The sequence below is a fragment of the Lotus japonicus genome, chromosome 5, assembly GCF_012489685.1.
Source record: "Lotus japonicus ecotype B-129 chromosome 5, LjGifu_v1.2".
NCBI classification, from domain to species: domain Eukaryota; kingdom Viridiplantae; phylum Streptophyta; class Magnoliopsida; order Fabales; family Fabaceae; genus Lotus; species Lotus japonicus.
The window spans coordinates 58,594,558-58,618,203 of record NC_080045.1 but is presented as its reverse complement, the minus strand read 5'-3'; the positions used below and the strand labels follow the sequence as shown (position 1 = coordinate 58,618,203).

Below are 23,646 nucleotides of genomic sequence, written 5' to 3'. Positions count from 1 at the left end.
GTGACGGTAATGAGTTTTGAGATACTGATATCCACAGTGAACATGTCTTGTACAATAATTATAATTTGAATTATAATAGTAGTTAAATAATAATAATAATAAGCTTGTATTTTTTTTTTACATCGACAAGATAAACTATAACCGTCTAGGGTTGATCTCTGGACTTTTTCATTCCCAAATCTCAATCCATATGTCCACAATTACTTACCAATTGAGCTATACTTCAAAAACTTAGCTTATATATTTTGTTAAAAATATGATTAAATTTTAAAATTACTTATACTTTTAAGATTATTAATGACGTCCATTTTCATAAATTATTTGAATGAAAATGTCTTTGGTTTATTTAAAAATTTGTAAAAGGGAACAAGGTCAAAGAAAGAGTTTTAAAAATAAGGAGTACATGGAATTTTCCCGAAGTCGACATGAACATAATTAGGTTTTATATTTTCATGACCGCTTCTAAACTCACCTTAGCTCTTAACGGAGAGTCTTAGACAATAAAAGGTAAACATATCCCCGAGGCCCCGACCCACTCCTATTGTGGCGCTTTATAATAGCTTTTTTCATAACTTTTAGCAAAGCGCCACAATAGGAGTGGGTCGGGGCCTCGGGGGTATGTTTACCTTTCATTGTCTATTTCCCTATTGTGGCGCTTTGCTAAAAGTTATGAAAAAAACTATTATAAAAATAATCCAATTTATTTTAAATTCAATCTTCAAGTACATAATCTTTTTTCTGTCAAGTTTTTTATATTTCCCGTCAAAAAAATTTGTTCAATATTTATTATATTTGGTCAATATTTTATAATCAAGTTTATCTAGCTATCCATCACATCACACGATATTTTATTTTTAACCCATGGGCTGAAACAAAAATTAGGGAGCAAGAAAGCACCATGGCCCAAAACACCTTATAATAGCTTGTGACCATTCTCCACCGCCATCGGAGCGGAGCAACAATCGCAGTAACATGGCGACGCCGGCAATCATGTCGCAGTTGCGGAGGCGATTCATCTCAAGCCAAATCCCTAATCACGGCAACTCCATCACTCAAGGCATGCCTTCAATTTTCCTCTACCTCTGCAAAAATTTTGTGTTTGTTTTGTGTGTGTGCTGTTATCGTTGTTGTAGATTTTCTCAACTTCAAGCTTTTTCATACTACCCTTTTGTTGGTTTTAGAAAATTCGGAAATTCCATGGCTACTTCAACTTGTGTATAAAATTTTAGTCCATTCCACTGTTCAATAATTGATTGGAAGCAAAATAATTAATAAACTATTTTTCATGCATGAATGGTTGGCTTCATATCATTATTGATAGATAATGTTGCAATTAACTGCTAATTCAGTGCTATCTAGACTTGTTATTCTTAACCACCATGAATTTTTTTTTTTTGCTTCAAGTGCTTTCAGTACTACCCTGAATTTGATAAGAGTCTAAAAGCAATGAAGCTTTTGGGGGGAAAACACTTTTAGGGTTTATAAATATATTTTAATATTTGGAATTTTGCATCTACTCAAATGTGAAGCAAATGGTGTTTTCAGATTAACAGGAAAGATTAGATATTGTAAGCTTGAGTTGAACCTGCTCTTAGAATGGTTAATGCTAGTTCAGTTAGCATGCTTTAAATTACCTGTGATAGATGGTTACGACTCCCGGTTATTTTTAAAATACCTCATTTTCGCTGAGTTCAGTTGAGTTATCCATTGGAATTTGGAAGCATATTTGCAGGGAGGTTAATTTTGTGGCGGATGCCTTTGCTAAGAATGCTTTATCCTTGCCTATGATGTTTCACCTGACTTTTGTGTAGTTCCATTTATGTTTGATTCTGCAGTACTTTGTGTATGCTGGGCTAGTTTCCCTTGTTTTAGGCTTTTAGCAGCGGTTTTTATATAAACAAAAAAAAAACTGATTTCTTCCTCTTTATTCATTTAGAGGTAAATTATGATTCTGATTAACTTAATGTTCATTTCAAGTTAAAGCCACTTTTGATCATTCACCTAAGAGGATCTTGTGCATTAAAAAATGGAGATGTTTGTACTATTCTTTCCCATGTGTGGAAGTTTTTCTTATTAATAGGTTATGTTGTTTATTGGCAGCATCCTCTTGGCATTCTTCTATCGGTACAATGTTAGACAGATATGGACTTCATAAAAAGGGGTTCTTCTCTACGGATACAAATCCAGACAAACATGTTTGTGAAGATGCTGACTCCTCAAAGCCTAGTGTGATCCCAGATAATGCTCCTACATCCATGAGCACTAATGAGAACTCTGAGTCTGGTGTAAAGTTTTCTGCTAACTCCAGTTTGAAAACTTCCTCAAGGCATGACCTTGCTATGATTTTCACCTGCAAAGTTTGTGAAACGAGATCTATTAAAACAGTTTGTCGTGAATCGTATGAGAAAGGTGTTGTGGTAGCAAGGTGCGGAGGGTGTAATAATCATCACTTGATTGCTGATCACCTTGGATGGTTTGGTGAACCCAGAAGCATCGAGGACTTCCTGGCTGCACGTGGAGAAGATGTAAAGAAAGGTTCAATTGATACACTGAATCTTACACTGGAAGATATTGCTGGAAAACAGCCTGCATTAGGGTAGCACCTAGATTTTGGAAGGGTCAGGGAATGTAACTTGACTTGGTGTTTGCAACTCAATTCTTCTGTTTCTTGATTATCCTGATACTAAAAAAGTGACATTTTCTTAATTGTTTTTTTGTGCTTACTGAAGTAATGCTTGAGATTATGCATAAACATTAAACAGCCAAATAAAATGCGTCTGCTAGGAAAATTATAACCAAAATCTTGTTTATCCAGCATTAATTTGTATCCACGGCTCCGCGCGCATGCAAATCACATTTTACTAAGATCAATGTAGTTGTATGTAATTGGGAAGTGAGGAACTGGAGGAAACAACCTAGAAAATAGTTGTGTGGCATCATGTGGTTTTCTTGTAGCTGCTCTATCTGCTCAAAGGAGAATGCTGACCCCAGATCAGATCCTGCCATGATGAAAGTCTGATTATCATGTTTCCTTTGAGACTTGAGAGTGTGATATAAATGAGTGACATAGAAGGAATTCGTGGATTTTCATTGAAACGAAGGCATATATTAGTATGTGCCTCATTTAGTCGCAGCAAAGAGCTAATATGAGTTTGTTAAGGTTTTCATTATTTTTTTTATCAATGTTCTAGTGAGTTGTCGAATATTTGTGAACTGAAAGTATATTTTAAATACTCTAACTATTTGTTAAAATAATTAACTTTATATGAGAATATTATATCGAAAAAAAGATTTCATTAAGACTTATAGTCAGCCAAATGACACTTACAAATGACACTCACATATGGAGAAATAGATGAATGAATCCTATTGGAGAGATTATGCAATGCTATAGCATAAACAATACAAATAATAACATAACATGCTCATCAACCAAACCCACTGAAAAAGCTCTATCATGGTACTCTCTAATCCACAAAGTTGAGTATTGATACATCTAGGATATGTTGAAGAGTGGAAGAATGATCTTTATATGAGAAATAAAGTCTAAGAAATAATACTTGGAAATAATTTTTTTAACTATATGCTAACTAGATAACTCAAACCAAACTAACTCATTTACTAGCAAACAATCTTATTAAATTCGGACCGGTAATGTTGATCTACACCTCATTGAACAATGCCACATGATGGATGGACGATGTCTCATATGTACAATTTTAAAATTTTAATATTCAAGTTTAATACATGTTCACAACTATTATTAAAAAAACATAATTTTAGACAACATAAGAGGATAATAAACCTATTTTTCTAATGAAAACTATCGGGCAAAACTAAATAGTGAAATTTCATCAAGAAAATAAAAATAAAAAGTAATATAAAAAACCTAATGCTTTCATGTGATGTCTTCGAATGTGGAGATTGAAAATATGCGTGTACAATTAAAATTAACATACTTCAAGAGTTAATTGTGAAAGAAATGCACGATTTACCGAACCCTAAAATACAAAAATAATATATATATATATATATATATATATAGGGACCCTATATATATATATATATAGTTATTTGAGAATAGAGGTCGATGACCTAAATGTTTCTTCGTGTTTTTCACGTCCTTGATCTTCCTCTAACCATATGCCGCCGCCCGTCTTCTTTCTTTTCTTCAGTTTTCTCTAGTGTCGTTTGTCTCGCAATCAAATGAACCAAGTGACAATAAAAAAGGGTGAATGTAATTGTAAGTACCATAGTTTTTTCCTTATGAAAATCTGCAATATCTTGTTAATACATAGAAGCTCGACCAATTGTGTATTTTAGAATTTGGGCTAGAATTTGAAGGATTCAATGATTCATTGATATGTGTTGTAATGGAATTGGATAGAGTCATGTTCATATTAGGGCTTTGTCCATGTACTTAAAAAATGTTATATGACATTTTGTATCTACAAAAATATTATTAAGTAATCCAGACAAATAACTCTCTTGTGGATGCTATGAGGGAAATAAATTAGTTGTTGACAAAAAGGGGAAATAAATTAGTTCAAAACCCAAATTATATTTTGATGGAGAAAACCTGCTTTAATCATGTTTAGGGAAAAACGAACCCGAAGAAGCAGTGACGGTAATGAGTTTTGAGATACTGATATCCACAGTGAACATGTCTTGTACAATAATTATAATTTGAATTATAATAGTAGTTAAATAATAATAATAATAAGCTTGTATTTTTTTTTTACATCGACAAGATAAACTATAACCGTCTAGGGTTGATCTCTGGACTTTTTCATTCCCAAATCTCAATCCATATGTCCACAATTACTTACCAATTGAGCTATACTTCAAAAACTTAGCTTATATATTTTGTTAAAAATATGATTAAATTTTAAAATTACTTATACTTTTAAGATTATTAATGACGTCCATTTTCATAAATTATTTGAATGAAAATGTCTTTGGTTTATTTAAAAATTTGTAAAAGGGAACAAGGTCAAAGAAAGAGTTTTAAAAATAAGGAGTACATGGAATTTTCCCGAAGTCGACATGAACATAATTAGGTTTTATATTTTCATGACCGCTTCTAAACTCACCTTAGCTCTTAACGGAGAGTCTTAGACAATAAAAGGTAAACATATCCCCGAGGCCCCGACCCACTCCTATTGTGGCGCTTTATAATAGCTTTTTTCATAACTTTTAGCAAAGCGCCACAATAGGAGTGGGTCGGGGCCTCGGGGGTATGTTTACCTTTCATTGTCTATTTCCCTATTGTGGCGCTTTGCTAAAAGTTATGAAAAAAACTATTATAAAAATAATCCAATTTATTTTAAATTCAATCTTCAAGTACATAATCTTTTTTCTGTCAAGTTTTTTATATTTCCCGTCAAAAAAATTTGTTCAATATTTATTATATTTGGTCAATATTTTATAATCAAGTTTATCTAGCTATCCATCACATCACACGATATTTTATTTTTAACCCATGGGCTGAAACAAAAATTAGGGAGCAAGAAAGCACCATGGCCCAAAACACCTTATAATAGCTTGTGACCATTCTCCACCGCCATCGGAGCGGAGCAACAATCGCAGTAACATGGCGACGCCGGCAATCATGTCGCAGTTGCGGAGGCGATTCATCTCAAGCCAAATCCCTAATCACGGCAACTCCATCACTCAAGGCATGCCTTCAATTTTCCTCTACCTCTGCAAAAATTTTGTGTTTGTTTTGTGTGTGTGCTGTTATCGTTGTTGTAGATTTTCTCAACTTCAAGCTTTTTCATACTACCCTTTTGTTGGTTTTAGAAAATTCGGAAATTCCATGGCTACTTCAACTTGTGTATAAAATTTTAGTCCATTCCACTGTTCAATAATTGATTGGAAGCAAAATAATTAATAAACTATTTTTCATGCATGAATGGTTGGCTTCATATCATTATTGATAGATAATGTTGCAATTAACTGCTAATTCAGTGCTATCTAGACTTGTTATTCTTAACCACCATGAATTTTTTTTTTTTGCTTCAAGTGCTTTCAGTACTACCCTGAATTTGATAAGAGTCTAAAAGCAATGAAGCTTTTGGGGGGAAAACACTTTTAGGGTTTATAAATATATTTTAATATTTGGAATTTTGCATCTACTCAAATGTGAAGCAAATGGTGTTTTCAGATTAACAGGAAAGATTAGATATTGTAAGCTTGAGTTGAACCTGCTCTTAGAATGGTTAATGCTAGTTCAGTTAGCATGCTTTAAATTACCTGTGATAGATGGTTACGACTCCCGGTTATTTTTAAAATACCTCATTTTCGCTGAGTTCAGTTGAGTTATCCATTGGAATTTGGAAGCATATTTGCAGGGAGGTTAATTTTGTGGCGGATGCCTTTGCTAAGAATGCTTTATCCTTGCCTATGATGTTTCACCTGACTTTTGTGTAGTTCCATTTATGTTTGATTCTGCAGTACTTTGTGTATGCTGGGCTAGTTTCCCTTGTTTTAGGCTTTTAGCAGCGGTTTTTATATAAACAAAAAAAAAACTGATTTCTTCCTCTTTATTCATTTAGAGGTAAATTATGATTCTGATTAACTTAATGTTCATTTCAAGTTAAAGCCACTTTTGATCATTCACCTAAGAGGATCTTGTGCATTAAAAAATGGAGATGTTTGTACTATTCTTTCCCATGTGTGGAAGTTTTTCTTATTAATAGGTTATGTTGTTTATTGGCAGCATCCTCTTGGCATTCTTCTATCGGTACAATGTTAGACAGATATGGACTTCATAAAAAGGGGTTCTTCTCTACGGATACAAATCCAGACAAACATGTTTGTGAAGATGCTGACTCCTCAAAGCCTAGTGTGATCCCAGATAATGCTCCTACATCCATGAGCACTAATGAGAACTCTGAGTCTGGTGTAAAGTTTTCTGCTAACTCCAGTTTGAAAACTTCCTCAAGGCATGACCTTGCTATGATTTTCACCTGCAAAGTTTGTGAAACGAGATCTATTAAAACAGTTTGTCGTGAATCGTATGAGAAAGGTGTTGTGGTAGCAAGGTGCGGAGGGTGTAATAATCATCACTTGATTGCTGATCACCTTGGATGGTTTGGTGAACCCAGAAGCATCGAGGACTTCCTGGCTGCACGTGGAGAAGATGTAAAGAAAGGTTCAATTGATACACTGAATCTTACACTGGAAGATATTGCTGGAAAACAGCCTGCATTAGGGTAGCACCTAGATTTTGGAAGGGTCAGGGAATGTAACTTGACTTGGTGTTTGCAACTCAATTCTTCTGTTTCTTGATTATCCTGATACTAAAAAAGTGACATTTTCTTAATTGTTTTTTTGTGCTTACTGAAGTAATGCTTGAGATTATGCATAAACATTAAACAGCCAAATAAAATGCGTCTGCTAGGAAAATTATAACCAAAATCTTGTTTATCCAGCATTAATTTGTATCCACGGCTCCGCGCGCATGCAAATCACATTTTACTAAGATCAATGTAGTTGTATGTAATTGGGAAGTGAGGAACTGGAGGAAACAACCTAGAAAATAGTTGTGTGGCATCATGTGGTTTTCTTGTAGCTGCTCTATCTGCTCAAAGGAGAATGCTGACCCCAGATCAGATCCTGCCATGATGAAAGTCTGATTATCATGTTTCCTTTGAGACTTGAGAGTGTGATATAAATGAGTGACATAGAAGGAATTCGTGGATTTTCATTGAAACGAAGGCATATATTAGTATGTGCCTCATTTAGTCGCAGCAAAGAGCTAATATGAGTTTGTTAAGGTTTTCATTATTTTTTTTATCAATGTTCTAGTGAGTTGTCGAATATTTGTGAACTGAAAGTATATTTTAAATACTCTAACTATTTGTTAAAATAATTAACTTTATATGAGAATATTATATCGAAAAAAAGATTTCATTAAGACTTATAGTCAGCCAAATGACACTTACAAATGACACTCACATATGGAGAAATAGATGAATGAATCCTATTGGAGAGATTATGCAATGCTATAGCATAAACAATACAAATAATAACATAACATGCTCATCAACCAAACCCACTGAAAAAGCTCTATCATGGTACTCTCTAATCCACAAAGTTGAGTATTGATACATCTAGGATATGTTGAAGAGTGGAAGAATGATCTTTATATGAGAAATAAAGTCTAAGAAATAATACTTGGAAATAATTTTTTTAACTATATGCTAACTAGATAACTCAAACCAAACTAACTCATTTACTAGCAAACAATCTTATTAAATTCGGACCGGTAATGTTGATCTACACCTCATTGAACAATGCCACATGATGGATGGACGATGTCTCATATGTACAATTTTAAAATTTTAATATTCAAGTTTAATACATGTTCACAACTATTATTAAAAAAACATAATTTTAGACAACATAAGAGGATAATAAACCTATTTTTCTAATGAAAACTATCGGGCAAAACTAAATAGTGAAATTTCATCAAGAAAATAAAAATAAAAAGTAATATAAAAAACCTAATGCTTTCATGTGATGTCTTCGAATGTGGAGATTGAAAATATGCGTGTACAATTAAAATTAACATACTTCAAGAGTTAATTGTGAAAGAAATGCACGATTTACCGAACCCTAAAATACAAAAATAATATATATATATATATATATATATAGGGACCCTATATATATATATATAGTTATTTGAGAATAGAGGTCGATGACCTAAATGTTTCTTCGTGTTTTTCACGTCCTTGATCTTCCTCTAACCATATGCCGCCGCCCGTCTTCTTTCTTTTCTTCAGTTTTCTCTAGTGTCGTTTGTCTCGCAATCAAATGAACCAAGTGACAATAAAAAAGGGTGAATGTAATTGTAAGTACCATAGTTTTTTCCTTATGAAAATCTGCAATATCTTGTTAATACATAGAAGCTCGACCAATTGTGTATTTTAGAATTTGGGCTAGAATTTGAAGGATTCAATGATTCATTGATATGTGTTGTAATGGAATTGGATAGAGTCATGTTCATATTAGGGCTTTGTCCATGTACTTAAAAAATGTTATATGACATTTTGTATCTACAAAAATATTATTAAGTAATCCAGACAAATAACTCTCTTGTGGATGCTATGAGGGAAATAAATTAGTTGTTGACAAAAAGGGGAAATAAATTAGTTCAAAACCCAAATTATATTTTGATGGAGAAAACCTGCTTTAATCATGTTTAGGGAAAAACGAACCCGAAGAAGCAGTGACGGTAATGAGTTTTGAGATACTGATATCCACAGTGAACATGTCTTGTACAATAATTATAATTTGAATTATAATAGTAGTTAAATAATAATAATAATAAGCTTGTATTTTTTTTTTACATCGACAAGATAAACTATAACCGTCTAGGGTTGATCTCTGGACTTTTTCATTCCCAAATCTCAATCCATATGTCCACAATTACTTACCAATTGAGCTATACTTCAAAAACTTAGCTTATATATTTTGTTAAAAATATGATTAAATTTTAAAATTACTTATACTTTTAAGATTATTAATGACGTCCATTTTCATAAATTATTTGAATGAAAATGTCTTTGGTTTATTTAAAAATTTGTAAAAGGGAACAAGGTCAAAGAAAGAGTTTTAAAAATAAGGAGTACATGGAATTTTCCCGAAGTCGACATGAACATAATTAGGTTTTATATTTTCATGACCGCTTCTAAACTCACCTTAGCTCTTAACGGAGAGTCTTAGACAATAAAAGGTAAACATATCCCCGAGGCCCCGACCCACTCCTATTGTGGCGCTTTATAATAGTTTTTTTCATAACTTTTAGCAAAGCGCCACAATAGGAGTGGGTCGGGGCCTCGGGGGTATGTTTACCTTTCATTGTCTATTTCCCTATTGTGGCGCTTTGCTAAAAGTTATGAAAAAAACTATTATAAAAATAATCCAATTTATTTTAAATTCAATCTTCAAGTACATAATCTTTTTTCTGTCAAGTTTTTTATATTTCCCGTCAAAAAAATTTGTTCAATATTTATTATATTTGGTCAATATTTTATAATCAAGTTTATCTAGCTATCCATCACATCACACGATATTTTATTTTTAACCCATGGGCTGAAACAAAAATTAGGGAGCAAGAAAGCACCATGGCCCAAAACACCTTATAATAGCTTGTGACCATTCTCCACCGCCATCGGAGCGGAGCAACAATCGCAGTAACATGGCGACGCCGGCAATCATGTCGCAGTTGCGGAGGCGATTCATCTCAAGCCAAATCCCTAATCACGGCAACTCCATCACTCAAGGCATGCCTTCAATTTTCCTCTACCTCTGCAAAAATTTTGTGTTTGTTTTGTGTGTGTGCTGTTATCGTTGTTGTAGATTTTCTCAACTTCAAGCTTTTTCATACTACCCTTTTGTTGGTTTTAGAAAATTCGGAAATTCCATGGCTACTTCAACTTGTGTATAAAATTTTAGTCCATTCCACTGTTCAATAATTGATTGGAAGCAAAATAATTAATAAACTATTTTTCATGCATGAATGGTTGGCTTCATATCATTATTGATAGATAATGTTGCAATTAACTGCTAATTCAGTGCTATCTAGACTTGTTATTCTTAACCACCATGAATTTTTTTTTTTTGCTTCAAGTGCTTTCAGTACTACCCTGAATTTGATAAGAGTCTAAAAGCAATGAAGCTTTTGGGGGGAAAACACTTTTAGGGTTTATAAATATATTTTAATATTTGGAATTTTGCATCTACTCAAATGTGAAGCAAATGGTGTTTTCAGATTAACAGGAAAGATTAGATATTGTAAGCTTGAGTTGAACCTGCTCTTAGAATGGTTAATGCTAGTTCAGTTAGCATGCTTTAAATTACCTGTGATAGATGGTTACGACTCCCGGTTATTTTTAAAATACCTCATTTTCGCTGAGTTCAGTTGAGTTATCCATTGGAATTTGGAAGCATATTTGCAGGGAGGTTAATTTTGTGGCGGATGCCTTTGCTAAGAATGCTTTATCCTTGCCTATGATGTTTCACCTGACTTTTGTGTAGTTCCATTTATGTTTGATTCTGCAGTACTTTGTGTATGCTGGGCTAGTTTCCCTTGTTTTAGGCTTTTAGCAGCGGTTTTTATATAAACAAAAAAAAAACTGATTTCTTCCTCTTTATTCATTTAGAGGTAAATTATGATTCTGATTAACTTAATGTTCATTTCAAGTTAAAGCCACTTTTGATCATTCACCTAAGAGGATCTTGTGCATTAAAAAATGGAGATGTTTGTACTATTCTTTCCCATGTGTGGAAGTTTTTCTTATTAATAGGTTATGTTGTTTATTGGCAGCATCCTCTTGGCATTCTTCTATCGGTACAATGTTAGACAGATATGGACTTCATAAAAAGGGGTTCTTCTCTACGGATACAAATCCAGACAAACATGTTTGTGAAGATGCTGACTCCTCAAAGCCTAGTGTGATCCCAGATAATGCTCCTACATCCATGAGCACTAATGAGAACTCTGAGTCTGGTGTAAAGTTTTCTGCTAACTCCAGTTTGAAAACTTCCTCAAGGCATGACCTTGCTATGATTTTCACCTGCAAAGTTTGTGAAACGAGATCTATTAAAACAGTTTGTCGTGAATCGTATGAGAAAGGTGTTGTGGTAGCAAGGTGCGGAGGGTGTAATAATCATCACTTGATTGCTGATCACCTTGGATGGTTTGGTGAACCCAGAAGCATCGAGGACTTCCTGGCTGCACGTGGAGAAGATGTAAAGAAAGGTTCAATTGATACACTGAATCTTACACTGGAAGATATTGCTGGAAAACAGCCTGCATTAGGGTAGCACCTAGATTTTGGAAGGGTCAGGGAATGTAACTTGACTTGGTGTTTGCAACTCAATTCTTCTGTTTCTTGATTATCCTGATACTAAAAAAGTGACATTTTCTTAATTGTTTTTTTGTGCTTACTGAAGTAATGCTTGAGATTATGCATAAACATTAAACAGCCAAATAAAATGCGTCTGCTAGGAAAATTATAACCAAAATCTTGTTTATCCAGCATTAATTTGTATCCACGGCTCCGCGCGCATGCAAATCACATTTTACTAAGATCAATGTAGTTGTATGTAATTGGGAAGTGAGGAACTGGAGGAAACAACCTAGAAAATAGTTGTGTGGCATCATGTGGTTTTCTTGTAGCTGCTCTATCTGCTCAAAGGAGAATGCTGACCCCAGATCAGATCCTGCCATGATGAAAGTCTGATTATCATGTTTCCTTTGAGACTTGAGAGTGTGATATAAATGAGTGACATAGAAGGAATTCGTGGATTTTCATTGAAACGAAGGCATATATTAGTATGTGCCTCATTTAGTCGCAGCAAAGAGCTAATATGAGTTTGTTAAGGTTTTCATTATTTTTTTTATCAATGTTCTAGTGAGTTGTCGAATATTTGTGAACTGAAAGTATATTTTAAATACTCTAACTATTTGTTAAAATAATTAACTTTATATGAGAATATTATATCGAAAAAAAGATTTCATTAAGACTTATAGTCAGCCAAATGACACTTACAAATGACACTCACATATGGAGAAATAGATGAATGAATCCTATTGGAGAGATTATGCAATGCTATAGCATAAACAATACAAATAATAACATAACATGCTCATCAACCAAACCCACTGAAAAAGCTCTATCATGGTACTCTCTAATCCACAAAGTTGAGTATTGATACATCTAGGATATGTTGAAGAGTGGAAGAATGATCTTTATATGAGAAATAAAGTCTAAGAAATAATACTTGGAAATAATTTTTTTAACTATATGCTAACTAGATAACTCAAACCAAACTAACTCATTTACTAGCAAACAATCTTATTAAATTCGGACCGGTAATGTTGATCTACACCTCATTGAACAATGCCACATGATGGATGGACGATGTCTCATATGTACAATTTTAAAATTTTAATATTCAAGTTTAATACATGTTCACAACTATTATTAAAAAAACATAATTTTAGACAACATAAGAGGATAATAAACCTATTTTTCTAATGAAAACTATCGGGCAAAACTAAATAGTGAAATTTCATCAAGAAAATAAAAATAAAAAGTAATATAAAAAACCTAATGCTTTCATGTGATGTCTTCGAATGTGGAGATTGAAAATATGCGTGTACAATTAAAATTAACATACTTCAAGAGTTAATTGTGAAAGAAATGCACGATTTACCGAACCCTAAAATACAAAAATAATATATATATATATATATATATATATAGGGACCCTATATATATATATATATATAGTTATTTGAGAATAGAGGTCGATGACCTAAATGTTTCTTCGTGTTTTTCACGTCCTTGATCTTCCTCTAACCATATGCCGCCGCCCGTCTTCTTTCTTTTCTTCAGTTTTCTCTAGTGTCGTTTGTCTCGCAATCAAATGAACCAAGTGATAGTAAGAAATGATGGCATGTTTTTATTCTTAATCGTTGCATATTTGTATTAAACCTCATGTCATGTTATTCCGGGCTCTGGCACCCTCGAATACAAATCATGGAAGGTATGTTCTAACACTTTTGAGCGCATGCATTAAGATTTATGATGATGAGTAATATGTATATGATAATTGAAAACCGAAGTCTATTGTTTTACACGAATTACTCGGAAAAAAAACCCCTAAATCTTATATTTTGGAGATATTTTCTAGCCTCCTTATTTCTTTTCTTCAATTTTCTCTAGTCTCATCTATCTTGCAATCAAATTCCTTACATCAAGTGATAGTAAAAAATCATGGAGAGTTTTTATTCTTAACCGTTGCATATTTGTATTGAATCCATGTGTATTCCAGGCTTTTGTCATTCTCAAATACAAATCATCGAAGGTCTGTTCTAACACTTTTGAGTGCAGACATTAAGATTTATGATAATGAATAATATGTATATGATGTTTGAAAATCCAAATCTATTGTTTTACACAAGTTACTCGAGAAACCCTAAATTTTATATTCTAGAGATTTTTTTTAACCTCCTTGTTTCTTTTCTTCAATTTTCTCTAGTGTCATCAATATCAAATTCCTTACATCAAGTGGTAGTAAAAATTATGGCGAGTTTTTATTCTTAATTGTTGCATATTTGTATTGAACCCATGTTATTCCAGCCTTTTGTCATTCTCAGATACATATCATCGAAGGTATGTTCTAACATTTTTGTGTGCGGACATTAAGATTTATGATGATGAATAATATGTATATGATGATTGAAAATCAAAATCTATTGTTTTACACAAGTTACTCGAGAAATCCTAAATCTTATAATTTGGAGATTTTTTTAGCCTCCTTATTTCTTTTCACAGATGCTCAATTGTTTATAGAAGGGTATCCAACTTATTTCTCTAAGTCATTACAAGTGATCAATGAGCATGGTAGTGAATGAGCATTTTAGTGGAATTTTATTTTACAAGTTTTTCACAAGAGATTCAAAGTATTTCAATCAATTTGGTTATATGTTTCATGATAATTGTTGATGAAATTTTTTCGAGTTAATCTATTTAAATTTGACTTTATATGTGAAATCTGAAAGATATTTAACCCTAATGTATTAGTAGTGACTGTGACTACAAATTTGTAAATTGTATATACACTTTATATAAAAGCTTTAAAATCTCTTATTTCACGTTATTATTATTAGACCTCGAAACAACAGGGTCAGAGGGGCTGCGCCGGGCGAGTTCTCTCATGACCCCAGTGAGTCTAGTCGATGTTCAGCAGCAGAATCAACACACTCGCCCAGCGGTTTGGACTTTGGAGAAGGCCAACGGAGGGGGTTTATCAAGATTAATTTTGATGCTTCAGTCAAGGAAGGTGTTGGAGGCATGGGGATGGTAGCAAGAAATGCGAGGGGTGAGGTTATGGGAGTTGCTGCAACGTTTCCAGTTCATGCTCTTTCACCATTGATGGGTGAAGCTTCAAGCTTGAGGTGGGCAATGGAGCTAGCGTTGGACTTTGGTTTTCGTTCGGATTGCTTTGAAACAGATTGACTTCAACTCTTTGAATGGTGGCAGAAGGGGTCAACTGGTTTATCTTATTTAGATTCAATAGTTCGTGATTGTCGTTCTTCAATGTTGGCTTTTGACTTCTTTAACTTTTCTTTTGAGAGACGTTCTAGTAACTTAGTTGCAGACTACTTGGCGAGGAAGGCCTCAATTTTCCCTACCGCTATTTAGGTAAATGATGTTCCTCATGCTGCGAACCATTTGGTTCATCTTGATGTATTGTCGTCTTCGCCTCATTTGAATTAATTTAATGATTGGCCAACAACAAGTAAAGACCAGCCCAGTTGCAAAAAACCCAAAACCCACCACCAACAGAAGCGACGTTTGGCCAAATATGCAAAGAGGCGCGTCGTTTCAATTTGTTACATTTAAATAACACCCTAAATTTTCTCCTTCCCGCTCACACCTTCAAATTTTCACCCTCCTCCTCTTCCGCCGTCGCCACCGCCGCTGTGCTACCTCCGGCGTAGTGAACTCCTCATCTTCTGCAACCATGCCTAGAAAGCGCAAAACCCCCACACCCTCCGCCGCTGCATGTGCTTCCTCCGGCGAGGCTCCGAACAAGTCAAGGAGAAAGACGAATCGGAAGAGTTCCGCAGCTGAATCAGCTCCTGCTGCCGTCGAAAAGATCAACGCTGCTGTCGTCAATGACAGTGAAGGAAGTAACACCAGATTCGTCGGAGATCCAGTCCCTGCCGAGGAAGCAAGGCAGCACTGGCCTCACCGGTACCAGGAGAAGGTAGCTTCGTATTATCCTATGATCTGGTTTCTTTGTTGTTTTCTTATATTGTTTATATAAACGATGACTCATGATCATGTTCATAATTTTTGTTTAGTTCATAATTTTAGCAAACATGAAATTTGATATTGTTTTATTCATGGATTTGGATTTTGAAACAGAAGCAATCTGCTAGGTCAAAGTCAAGCAGGTATACATTCTAAGTTTCGCGAATTACATTTTGACATTATGTTATCAGTAAATACTTGTAAATTGTGATGTTCTTCTGATGTTTGTATGCCTTGCATTAGTGATGATGATATTCTCCAAGCTCGTCGGCACTATAGAGAGGCAGAAGTAGATGGGTCTACGCTTTACAAACTTTATGACGATGCCCATGTTAAAGTGAGTTAAAATGTGAATGAAGTATTTGAGTTCATATATGTTTACTATTTGATTTGATTACCACTCGCTGCATACCCCTATGTTGTATATGCTTGAAATTTGTTGTTGTTGTTGTGATGTTCATGTACTTTTTTGGCTAAGTCTAAGGATGTGTTTGGTTCAATTTTTATATTCAGGCAGAGGAAGGAGATGACAATTACATTTGTAAAATTGTGGAGATGTTTGAGGCATGTGATGGGACCTTACATTTCACTGCACAATGGTACTATAGAGCAAAAGACACTGTAAGTTATATTATGTTACTTGTTTGTAGATGCTATACGAATACGATATTTAACCAAAGTAATATTGGGTGGGTGCTTATTGAGTTTGATGCTTTGTCTACTTTTCAGGTCATTAAAAACCTTGCCTTTCTTATTGAAGAACCAAGGCGAATTTTTTATTCAGAAGTTAAGGATGACAATCCACTGGATTGTCTTTTAGAAAAGTTAAACATTGCAAGAGTGACGTTAAATGTATGTTAGCATGTTATGATTATCTTTTGGTTTGCTATCTTTAGTTTTATTTTATATGTAGTATTGTTGCATTTCTTGAATTTGTCCTAATTAAGTAATATTTCAGGTGGATTTGGCGGAAAAGGAGAAAACTATTCCACTATGTGATTATTACTGTGACACCCAGTATATTTTGCCATACTCTACATTTGTGAAATTTCCACCAGGTTTTATTCTTTCCTTGGACTTTTATTTGATGTTGTCAATTTTTTATTTTTAAGTGAGTCTCATTCAAACTTTTATTCAGAAAGCAAAGAAATTAGTAGTGATACTTCGTCCACAATATCTTCTGAAACCAATGTAACTGGAAAATCTGAGGTGGACTCTCAACATAAGGATACTTCCAATAGTGAAGAAAAGAAAGATTCAGAGCTTAAGTTGCTAGACTTGTACTCTGGGTGTGGCGCGATGTCAACTGGTTTATGCCTCGGTGCAAATTTGTCCGGTTCGAATCTTGTTACAGTGAGTCCTTTGCTTCTTTGTAATTGTAGCAATGCAATCCATTGGATTTTTTTGCTTTGGTTTTATTTTGATCTAACCTTAAGCCTTTCTCTTTGAATAGAGATGGGCAGTAGACTTGAGCGAATATGCTTGTGCAAGTCTTAAATTAAACCATCCTGAAACTCAGGTAATTCTGTGTGCTTTTGATTGTAATTTTTTTTTTGAAGCGCTAGTGTTTTTTTGATATAATATTATATTTGAATTCTGAATTCCTCTATTGTTTACACTCCTAATCAGGTTAGAAATGAAAAAGCTGAAAATTTCCTCTCATTATTAAAAGAATGGGAGAAGCTATGTAGTTACTTCTCTTTAGTCCAAAACAAGGTGCCACATAAGCAATATGTGGATCTTTTTAGTGTAGAAGAGGATGATGAGACTGAGAGTGTTGAAAGTAGTGATGAAGATGATGATGAAGTGTTTGAAGTTTTGGAATTGCTTGCTATACGCTATGGTCATCCAAATGAGGAAAATGAGCAATGTTTATACTTCAAGGTGGTTGATGTTTGACTTTTGTCAATTTTTTTTTTAACTTTATGCTACATTTACTAGTTATTTCTCTACCTTGTGTTCTCTTCTTAAACATGATTATTTTCAATGTTTTTTCTTTCTTTATATCCGTTTTAGGTTCGTTGGAAGGGATATGAATCTGATGCAGACTCTTGGGAGCCAGTTAGTGGTTTAAGGTAAGCTACAATTAGTTTTTCTAATGGCCATTTATTGCGGTTAGTGAAAAAATGTCACAAAAAAAATATGACTGATGATGTAATAATAATTTTACAATAATAATTTGATTATTTTTTCATATCATACTTAAAAAAGCACGTAGAACTTTTACATAGTTGAATAAAAAATAATATAACAACTGCTCCAGTTGAACAGAATAGAGAAGAACAAGCAGAATTGTATTTGCACAAACACGTGGGTTATGATGAATAGTGGTGCCTTTTGTCTTGTTTTTTTTTTGAAATCACCTTTTGTTGGTTTAAGCTATAGCTGCTATACTGATTTAAATATTCTTTTTCTCAACAGTAATTGCAAGGAAAAAATAAAGGATTTTGTCACTCAAGGCTTCAAGTTGAATATTTTACCTTTGCCGGTAAGTAGCAAATGATTTTGATAAAATGTCCTTGAAATTATATCATATGTTTAACTATTCCAACACACAATAAATTCAAGGTGACGTTGATGTAATATGTGGTGGACCTCCATGCCAAGGTATTAGTGGTTTCAACCGCTTTCGGAACGAAGAGAACCCATTGGATGATGAGAAGAACAAGCAGCTAGTGGTTTACATGGATATTGTACAATATCTTAAGCCCAAATTCGCATTGATGGAAAATGTAGTTGATATTTTAAGATTTTCAAAAGGCTTTATGGGAAGGTATGCTTTGGGCCGTCTTCTTCAAATGAATTATCAAAGTCGCTTGGGAATTATGGCTGCTGGAGCTTATGGGCTTCCTCAATTTCGCTTGCGTGTCTTCATTTGGGGGGCGGCACCTACAGAGGTATTTGATTAGTTTTATGTGTTGCGATTGTTTATGCCTAAACTTCTTGACGAATTTGTTTCTCTTTTAGCATGCATCTTATCCAATTTATGATTATTTTGTTCTTTCCCTTAGCAATTCATCTTTGTTGTGAAGTCTTTTTTGTTCATTGTTGGTGTTGAATTGCATCTTGGTTTAGAATGTGTATAGCAAGTTGATCCTTGGAGCAAACATGCCACGTTTTAATATCACTGCAAAGAATTTTCAGTCTGATAAAATGACAATCACCTTATATATACATAGTTCTCTCATCAAAGTTTGAATTAGCGCATAAGTGCAAAGCTGATTGGTTCTCCATGGAATCAACAACAATGTTGTATTCTATATGGATAAGGACTAGATATATTGTTCCTTTAGAATAGGATATGATAAAAATTTATTGTTTAAACTTTATTTATAGTTGATTAAGAAACTGTTGATTAATAATTTTGTTGAATTTTTTACTTAGATTTATATTAAATTGTATTCTTAATGTATTGCAGAAGCTTCCTCAGTTTCCACTTCCAACACATGATGTTATATTAAGGGGTGTCATTCCTGTGGAGTTTGAGGTATGTGTAGATGGATATAATGTCTTCAACCACATTTTCTTAGTAGAGTAATGCTAGATTAGTTGTAATATAAAAGCACATCATTTCATATGTGTGTGTGTTGACGTAATCGTAGGGTGGGTGGCATGTAATTGTGAAAATTTAACTTAATAGTATGTTTTACTTGCTTATAAATTCTATCACAATCTTATCTTGAATTTTATTCTTTAAATTGCACTCTTCTCCTTTGATGAGCTAAATCTAGATGTCATAATTTGGGTGCGGATCGACTTGAAATGAAGCTAATTAGTTATAAACTTATAATTTAGCAGTGAAAATTATAAAGTAGATGTGACTTGTGAGGTCCCATTTATGTTCTACAATAGGTACTTTTAATTCATTGTTAACGGTTATTGATTATGTGATATATAATTGTAATTTAGTACACCTGAAGTTGTTTGTTTACCTTCAAATGTAATGGTTAATTGTTGTATTAAACAACTATATCCTTTCTTCATCTTTTTTTTTGTTTGTTTTAATAGCTTAATTTGAATACTTAAATCACAGAACTTAACATGAAAGACAACATCCTTCAAAATCCTTATTAGTAGTACTTAGTAATTAGTATATTGGAAATTAGTTATTTTGAACTTGAAGCTTGTGATGCCTTGCGACACTCATTAAAGTTTTAGGTCCAAGATTTGATTTAGTGTGTTTACAATACATGCAGATAAACACAGTTGCATATAATGAAGGACACAATGAACAGTTGCAAAGAAAACTGTTGTTGGAAGATGCTATTTCTGACCTTCCTCCGGTATCTATTCATTTTGTTATGATTGTTGTGGATATTTTCTTTTCTATTTCTTGCTCTTTAGATTTTTTTTTGGGCTAGCTTACAATAATATATTTTATTTTGTGAATATATTCAGATTGATAATAACGAAAGGCGAGATGAGATGCAATATGATAAGTCTCCCCAGACTGAGTTCCAGAAGTTCATTAGATTAAGCAAAAATGGTAATAGATTATTAAATGTTTGTTTTTGTTTTATATAAAATTAACTGTGTTTGTGCTTGACAAGTTATTTTTTGGAAGCACTAAGGTAAAGTAGTTATTAAATTGATTTATCAACAATTTGATAAATTGTGTGGTTAAGCCTGCTGGTTTGATATGTTTTTTAACCAATGCTTGTATTATACACATTAATATTAAATATGAACAATTTTCCTTTACTAGCTTTTCATTGGGACATGACAAACTAAGTGATTTGTTATTTGTTTAATGGCTGCAGAAATGCTGGGTATTCCAACTAGAAAAAGTTCAAATTCTATGCTTTACGATCATCGTTCACTAAAATTAAATGCAGATGATTATCAACGCGTGTGTCGGATTCCTAAAAAGAAGGTTGTTGTTGATCCTTTTTGCTTTTATTTGTTGCAAAATAAGTTTATTATCCAATGTGTAAGTTTATTTGTTAATAATGAATTTTTTTTTGTTGCTCTTAGGGTGGATGCTTCAGAGATTTACCAGGTGTTCGTGTGCGACCAGATAATAAGGTTGAATGGAATCCTGATGTAAAACGAGTCTATTTGGGTTCAGGAAAACCATTGGTAATAAGTCTTTTTCATATATATTTTCAGGGATCTCTTTTTGTAATTATGTTTTTAAGTGGATGAAGAGTATCATAGGAATTTGATAATGAATGATCCGACTACTTTAAGTTTAATGTTTTGTAGATTGCATTATAGAACAAAAATTAGAAATATTTCAATGCTATGTTAAAGAATTGTTTTGGTTATGATATGCCCTTAAAAGAAATTGTGGCCCTGGCATGCTCAACACCACACTTAAGGGGACAGATAAAACAAACTACTACCTACCCCTAACTCAAAAATTGAATGAAACTCTAAAAATAAACCTCAGTTTCCTCCATTAACTTAATGCTATTAAGTGTTCATTATGTGGTCAAACTTCTAAATTACCACCTGACCCTTCTCTTTCGATTGTTGCCTTAGGTTCCTGATTATGCCATGTCTTTTGTGGGCGGAACGTCATCAAAGTAAGTGTTACACCAAGATTGAGAATTATTGTTTAATGTTATAATTTTGTAGTGAATGCTTTGCATTTCTATTCTCCTAATAAGTTACTTTGGAAATGCTTTATACTCATACGTCAGACCTTTTGCTCGGTTATGGTGGGATGAAACTGTTCCAACAGTTGTGACTAGAGCAGAACCTCATAATCAGGTAAACTTTTCATATTTTAAAGTCTTTGGAATGGTTCTATGGGGAATGACCTAAAATCACAAGTTTTTTTTGTTTGTATTAAAATATTGTGGATTTTAAATTTAAATATTAAAACTAAAATTAATTCTGAAGCACCAGGTTAAGAAACGTTAGTAACGATAAAGAAGTATGAAAAACCAACTTCGAATGTGTATTATGTGTTGGCTCTTAAGAATCAACATGATTTGTAACCTGTCAGATTTGAATGTTTTATCAGGCAATTCTGCATCCAGAGCAAGATAGGGTTTTGTCAATTCGTGAAAATGCAAGACTTCAAGGTTTCCCCGACTACTATAAGCTATGCGGGCCAGTCAAACAAAGGTAACTCTAGTGTTTCTTATCTTCTGTTAATACAATTTATGTTCATGAAAAGTAGAACAAATTATTGCATGTCAACCGAAATATATGTTAAATCTGTAAGGTTTGAGAATCTTGTCATGAAGAAAACTTCAAAAATTGGAAAATAATCTCTTCACACCCGTTTCCATTCCACACCTATAGGGATATAAGAATAGAAGAGATGTTGAATCTACAATAGTACTGAACCTATGCAGTGCTTCACACAAAGACACAGTGGAGAGCAATCACACACAGAAACTATCAAGAAGAGAGAAGAAAATATTTTTTATATTAACTCTTCTAATTGTTGACAATGCATAATACACTTTTTATAGGCAGTGGTGGTTTACAACCTTAGAACTACCAACTACCACACTAACTAACATAGCAACCATGAAGTTGAATTACATCACAACACCCTCCCTTAATTTAGTTTCTCTAAAGTCTAAACACTTAACACCTAGCTTACTTCTATGCTCTTCAAACATGTCTTACTTCGATGGTTTGTTAAGATATCTACAACCTGAATTAATGATTGTGTGTATTTCTCAGTTTATATCCTGTTTTTTTAATTCTAGGACATTCCTAAACGTTTGGTATGGTTTTAGGTACATTCAAGTTGGGAATGCAGTTGCAGTTCCGGTGGCTCGAGCTTTAGGGTATACTTTAGGTCTTGCCTTTCAAGGTGCAGTTGGGGATGGTCCACTATATAAATTAGCTGATGGATTTCCCATGAATTTCCCATCTTCATCATCTGAAGAAAATGTGTAATGTTACATTAATTCTGCATGTGTTTGGACAAGTACTATTTCGTTGATGTTTGACCTATTTGGTTGTTGTTTGGAAACATTGTCAGTACTATATTCATTATTATAATTCATTTTCATTTTGAAAATAGAAGTAAGGTTTATTATTGGTTAATGATTGATATACTACTGGAGTGTCTAAGACACTTAAATATTAATGAGAAAAAAGAATAGAAGCGAGATAAGCGATAGATGTGATGTGAGTGCTGTTACATAGTGGTTCATATATCATAATTCATTAATACTCGATGAGGAGTTCTTAGATTTATCACATTTGGGTCGAGTAGTATTGCCTGATGCTAACCAAAAATTATTTTCCTCATCTGCATACCTCTCACTAAAACACCTAACAACACCTTCACATTTCATCTATCACTATAAAAGTTCTTATATTCTAAAAAAAAGTGAATTAATTGTCACTTCCCATTCAATAGAAACATCTTAATGGACGATAACAAACATTTCTTTAATCCAACACTATATGACAAGTTATGTACATGCCATTCCGATGGTGTTTGAAGCATTCAGATAAACATTCTGATTTGAATTCAATTTCGAGTTCGAATAATGCGTGTGATTCCTACTGCAATTTGCATACTCCATCTTCAAATTCCCTTGTACCTTTTTCTCCATGCTTCCTATCATTGCAAACTGCAATTCCACCTCCACTCACGGTTAGCTTCTTCCCCTTCTTCTTTCTCCCCCCATTCTTCATCGCTATTAAATTCAATGTATAGATCCCCAATATTTATTTTGTTTAATTGCACTGTTGGTCTCCACTTACACCATTTGCACAAGACTGCTCCTTTACAAAAATCAATCACATTTTAAAAGATTGTAGAAAGACTCAAGCTTCAAGTGGGTGGATTGCATATCAAGTTCATTGACTAATCAACCCGACCATG

General features: G+C 33.5%; 4 protein-coding genes across 4 annotated transcripts; all 4 read left to right on the top strand.

Moving 5' to 3' along the window:
* Window positions 1-874: 874 nt before the first annotated feature.
* LOC130720159 (uncharacterized) lies at window positions 875-2,706 on the top strand. Its single transcript, XM_057570774.1, has 2 exons — window positions 875-1,057; window positions 2,101-2,706. Exons 1-2 carry the CDS (start codon window positions 973-975, stop codon window positions 2,598-2,600), a joined length of 585 nt encoding a protein of 194 aa, XP_057426757.1. The 5' UTR covers window positions 875-972; the 3' UTR covers window positions 2,601-2,706.
* Window positions 2,707-5,495: 2,789 nt separating this feature from the next.
* Window positions 5,496-7,327, top strand: LOC130720173 (uncharacterized). Its single transcript, XM_057570794.1, has 2 exons — window positions 5,496-5,678; window positions 6,722-7,327. Exons 1-2 carry the CDS (start codon window positions 5,594-5,596, stop codon window positions 7,219-7,221), a joined length of 585 nt encoding a protein of 194 aa, XP_057426777.1. The 5' UTR covers window positions 5,496-5,593; the 3' UTR covers window positions 7,222-7,327.
* A 2,785-nt stretch (window positions 7,328-10,112) lies between these two features.
* On the top strand, window positions 10,113-11,944 carry LOC130720144 (uncharacterized). Its single transcript, XM_057570760.1, has 2 exons — window positions 10,113-10,295; window positions 11,339-11,944. Exons 1-2 carry the CDS (start codon window positions 10,211-10,213, stop codon window positions 11,836-11,838), a joined length of 585 nt encoding a protein of 194 aa, XP_057426743.1. The 5' UTR covers window positions 10,113-10,210; the 3' UTR covers window positions 11,839-11,944.
* Window positions 11,945-15,355: 3,411 nt separating this feature from the next.
* Window positions 15,356-22,904, top strand: LOC130716601 (DNA (cytosine-5)-methyltransferase CMT3-like). Its single transcript, XM_057566572.1, has 21 exons — window positions 15,356-15,795; window positions 15,957-15,985; window positions 16,086-16,179; window positions 16,356-16,463; window positions 16,572-16,694; window positions 16,801-16,900; window positions 16,981-17,195; window positions 17,296-17,361; window positions 17,472-17,726; window positions 17,859-17,917; window positions 18,264-18,334; window positions 18,411-18,739; window positions 19,261-19,329; window positions 20,039-20,125; window positions 20,241-20,328; window positions 20,603-20,715; window positions 20,817-20,921; window positions 21,327-21,370; window positions 21,488-21,557; window positions 21,814-21,917; window positions 22,544-22,904. The coding sequence occupies exons 1-21, from the start codon at window positions 15,550-15,552 to the stop codon at window positions 22,704-22,706; spliced, it is 2,538 nt and encodes an 845-aa protein (XP_057422555.1). The 5' UTR covers window positions 15,356-15,549; the 3' UTR covers window positions 22,707-22,904.
* The last annotated feature ends 742 nt before the right edge of the window (window positions 22,905-23,646 follow it).

Excerpts from the sequence above, each read along its gene's own strand:
- LOC130720159 (XM_057570774.1), top strand. The coding sequence starts at position 973 with ATGGCGACGCCGGCAATCATGTCGCAGTTGCGGAGGCGATTCATCTCA. Across the intron at positions 1,058-2,100 it reads CGGCAACTCCATCACTCAAG|CATCCTCTTGGCATTCTTCT; the intron begins GCATGCCTTCAA and ends GTTTATTGGCAG.
- LOC130720144 (XM_057570760.1), top strand. The coding sequence starts at position 10,211 with ATGGCGACGCCGGCAATCATGTCGCAGTTGCGGAGGCGATTCATCTCA. Across the intron at positions 10,296-11,338 it reads CGGCAACTCCATCACTCAAG|CATCCTCTTGGCATTCTTCT; the intron begins GCATGCCTTCAA and ends GTTTATTGGCAG.
- LOC130716601 (XM_057566572.1), top strand. The coding sequence starts at position 15,550 with ATGCCTAGAAAGCGCAAAACCCCCACACCCTCCGCCGCTGCATGTGCT. Across the intron at positions 17,727-17,858 it reads AGCAATGTTTATACTTCAAG|GTTCGTTGGAAGGGATATGA; the intron begins GTGGTTGATGTT and ends TATCCGTTTTAG. Across the intron at positions 21,558-21,813 it reads GAGCAGAACCTCATAATCAG|GCAATTCTGCATCCAGAGCA; the intron begins GTAAACTTTTCA and ends ATGTTTTATCAG.
- LOC130720173 (XM_057570794.1), top strand. The coding sequence starts at position 5,594 with ATGGCGACGCCGGCAATCATGTCGCAGTTGCGGAGGCGATTCATCTCA. Across the intron at positions 5,679-6,721 it reads CGGCAACTCCATCACTCAAG|CATCCTCTTGGCATTCTTCT; the intron begins GCATGCCTTCAA and ends GTTTATTGGCAG.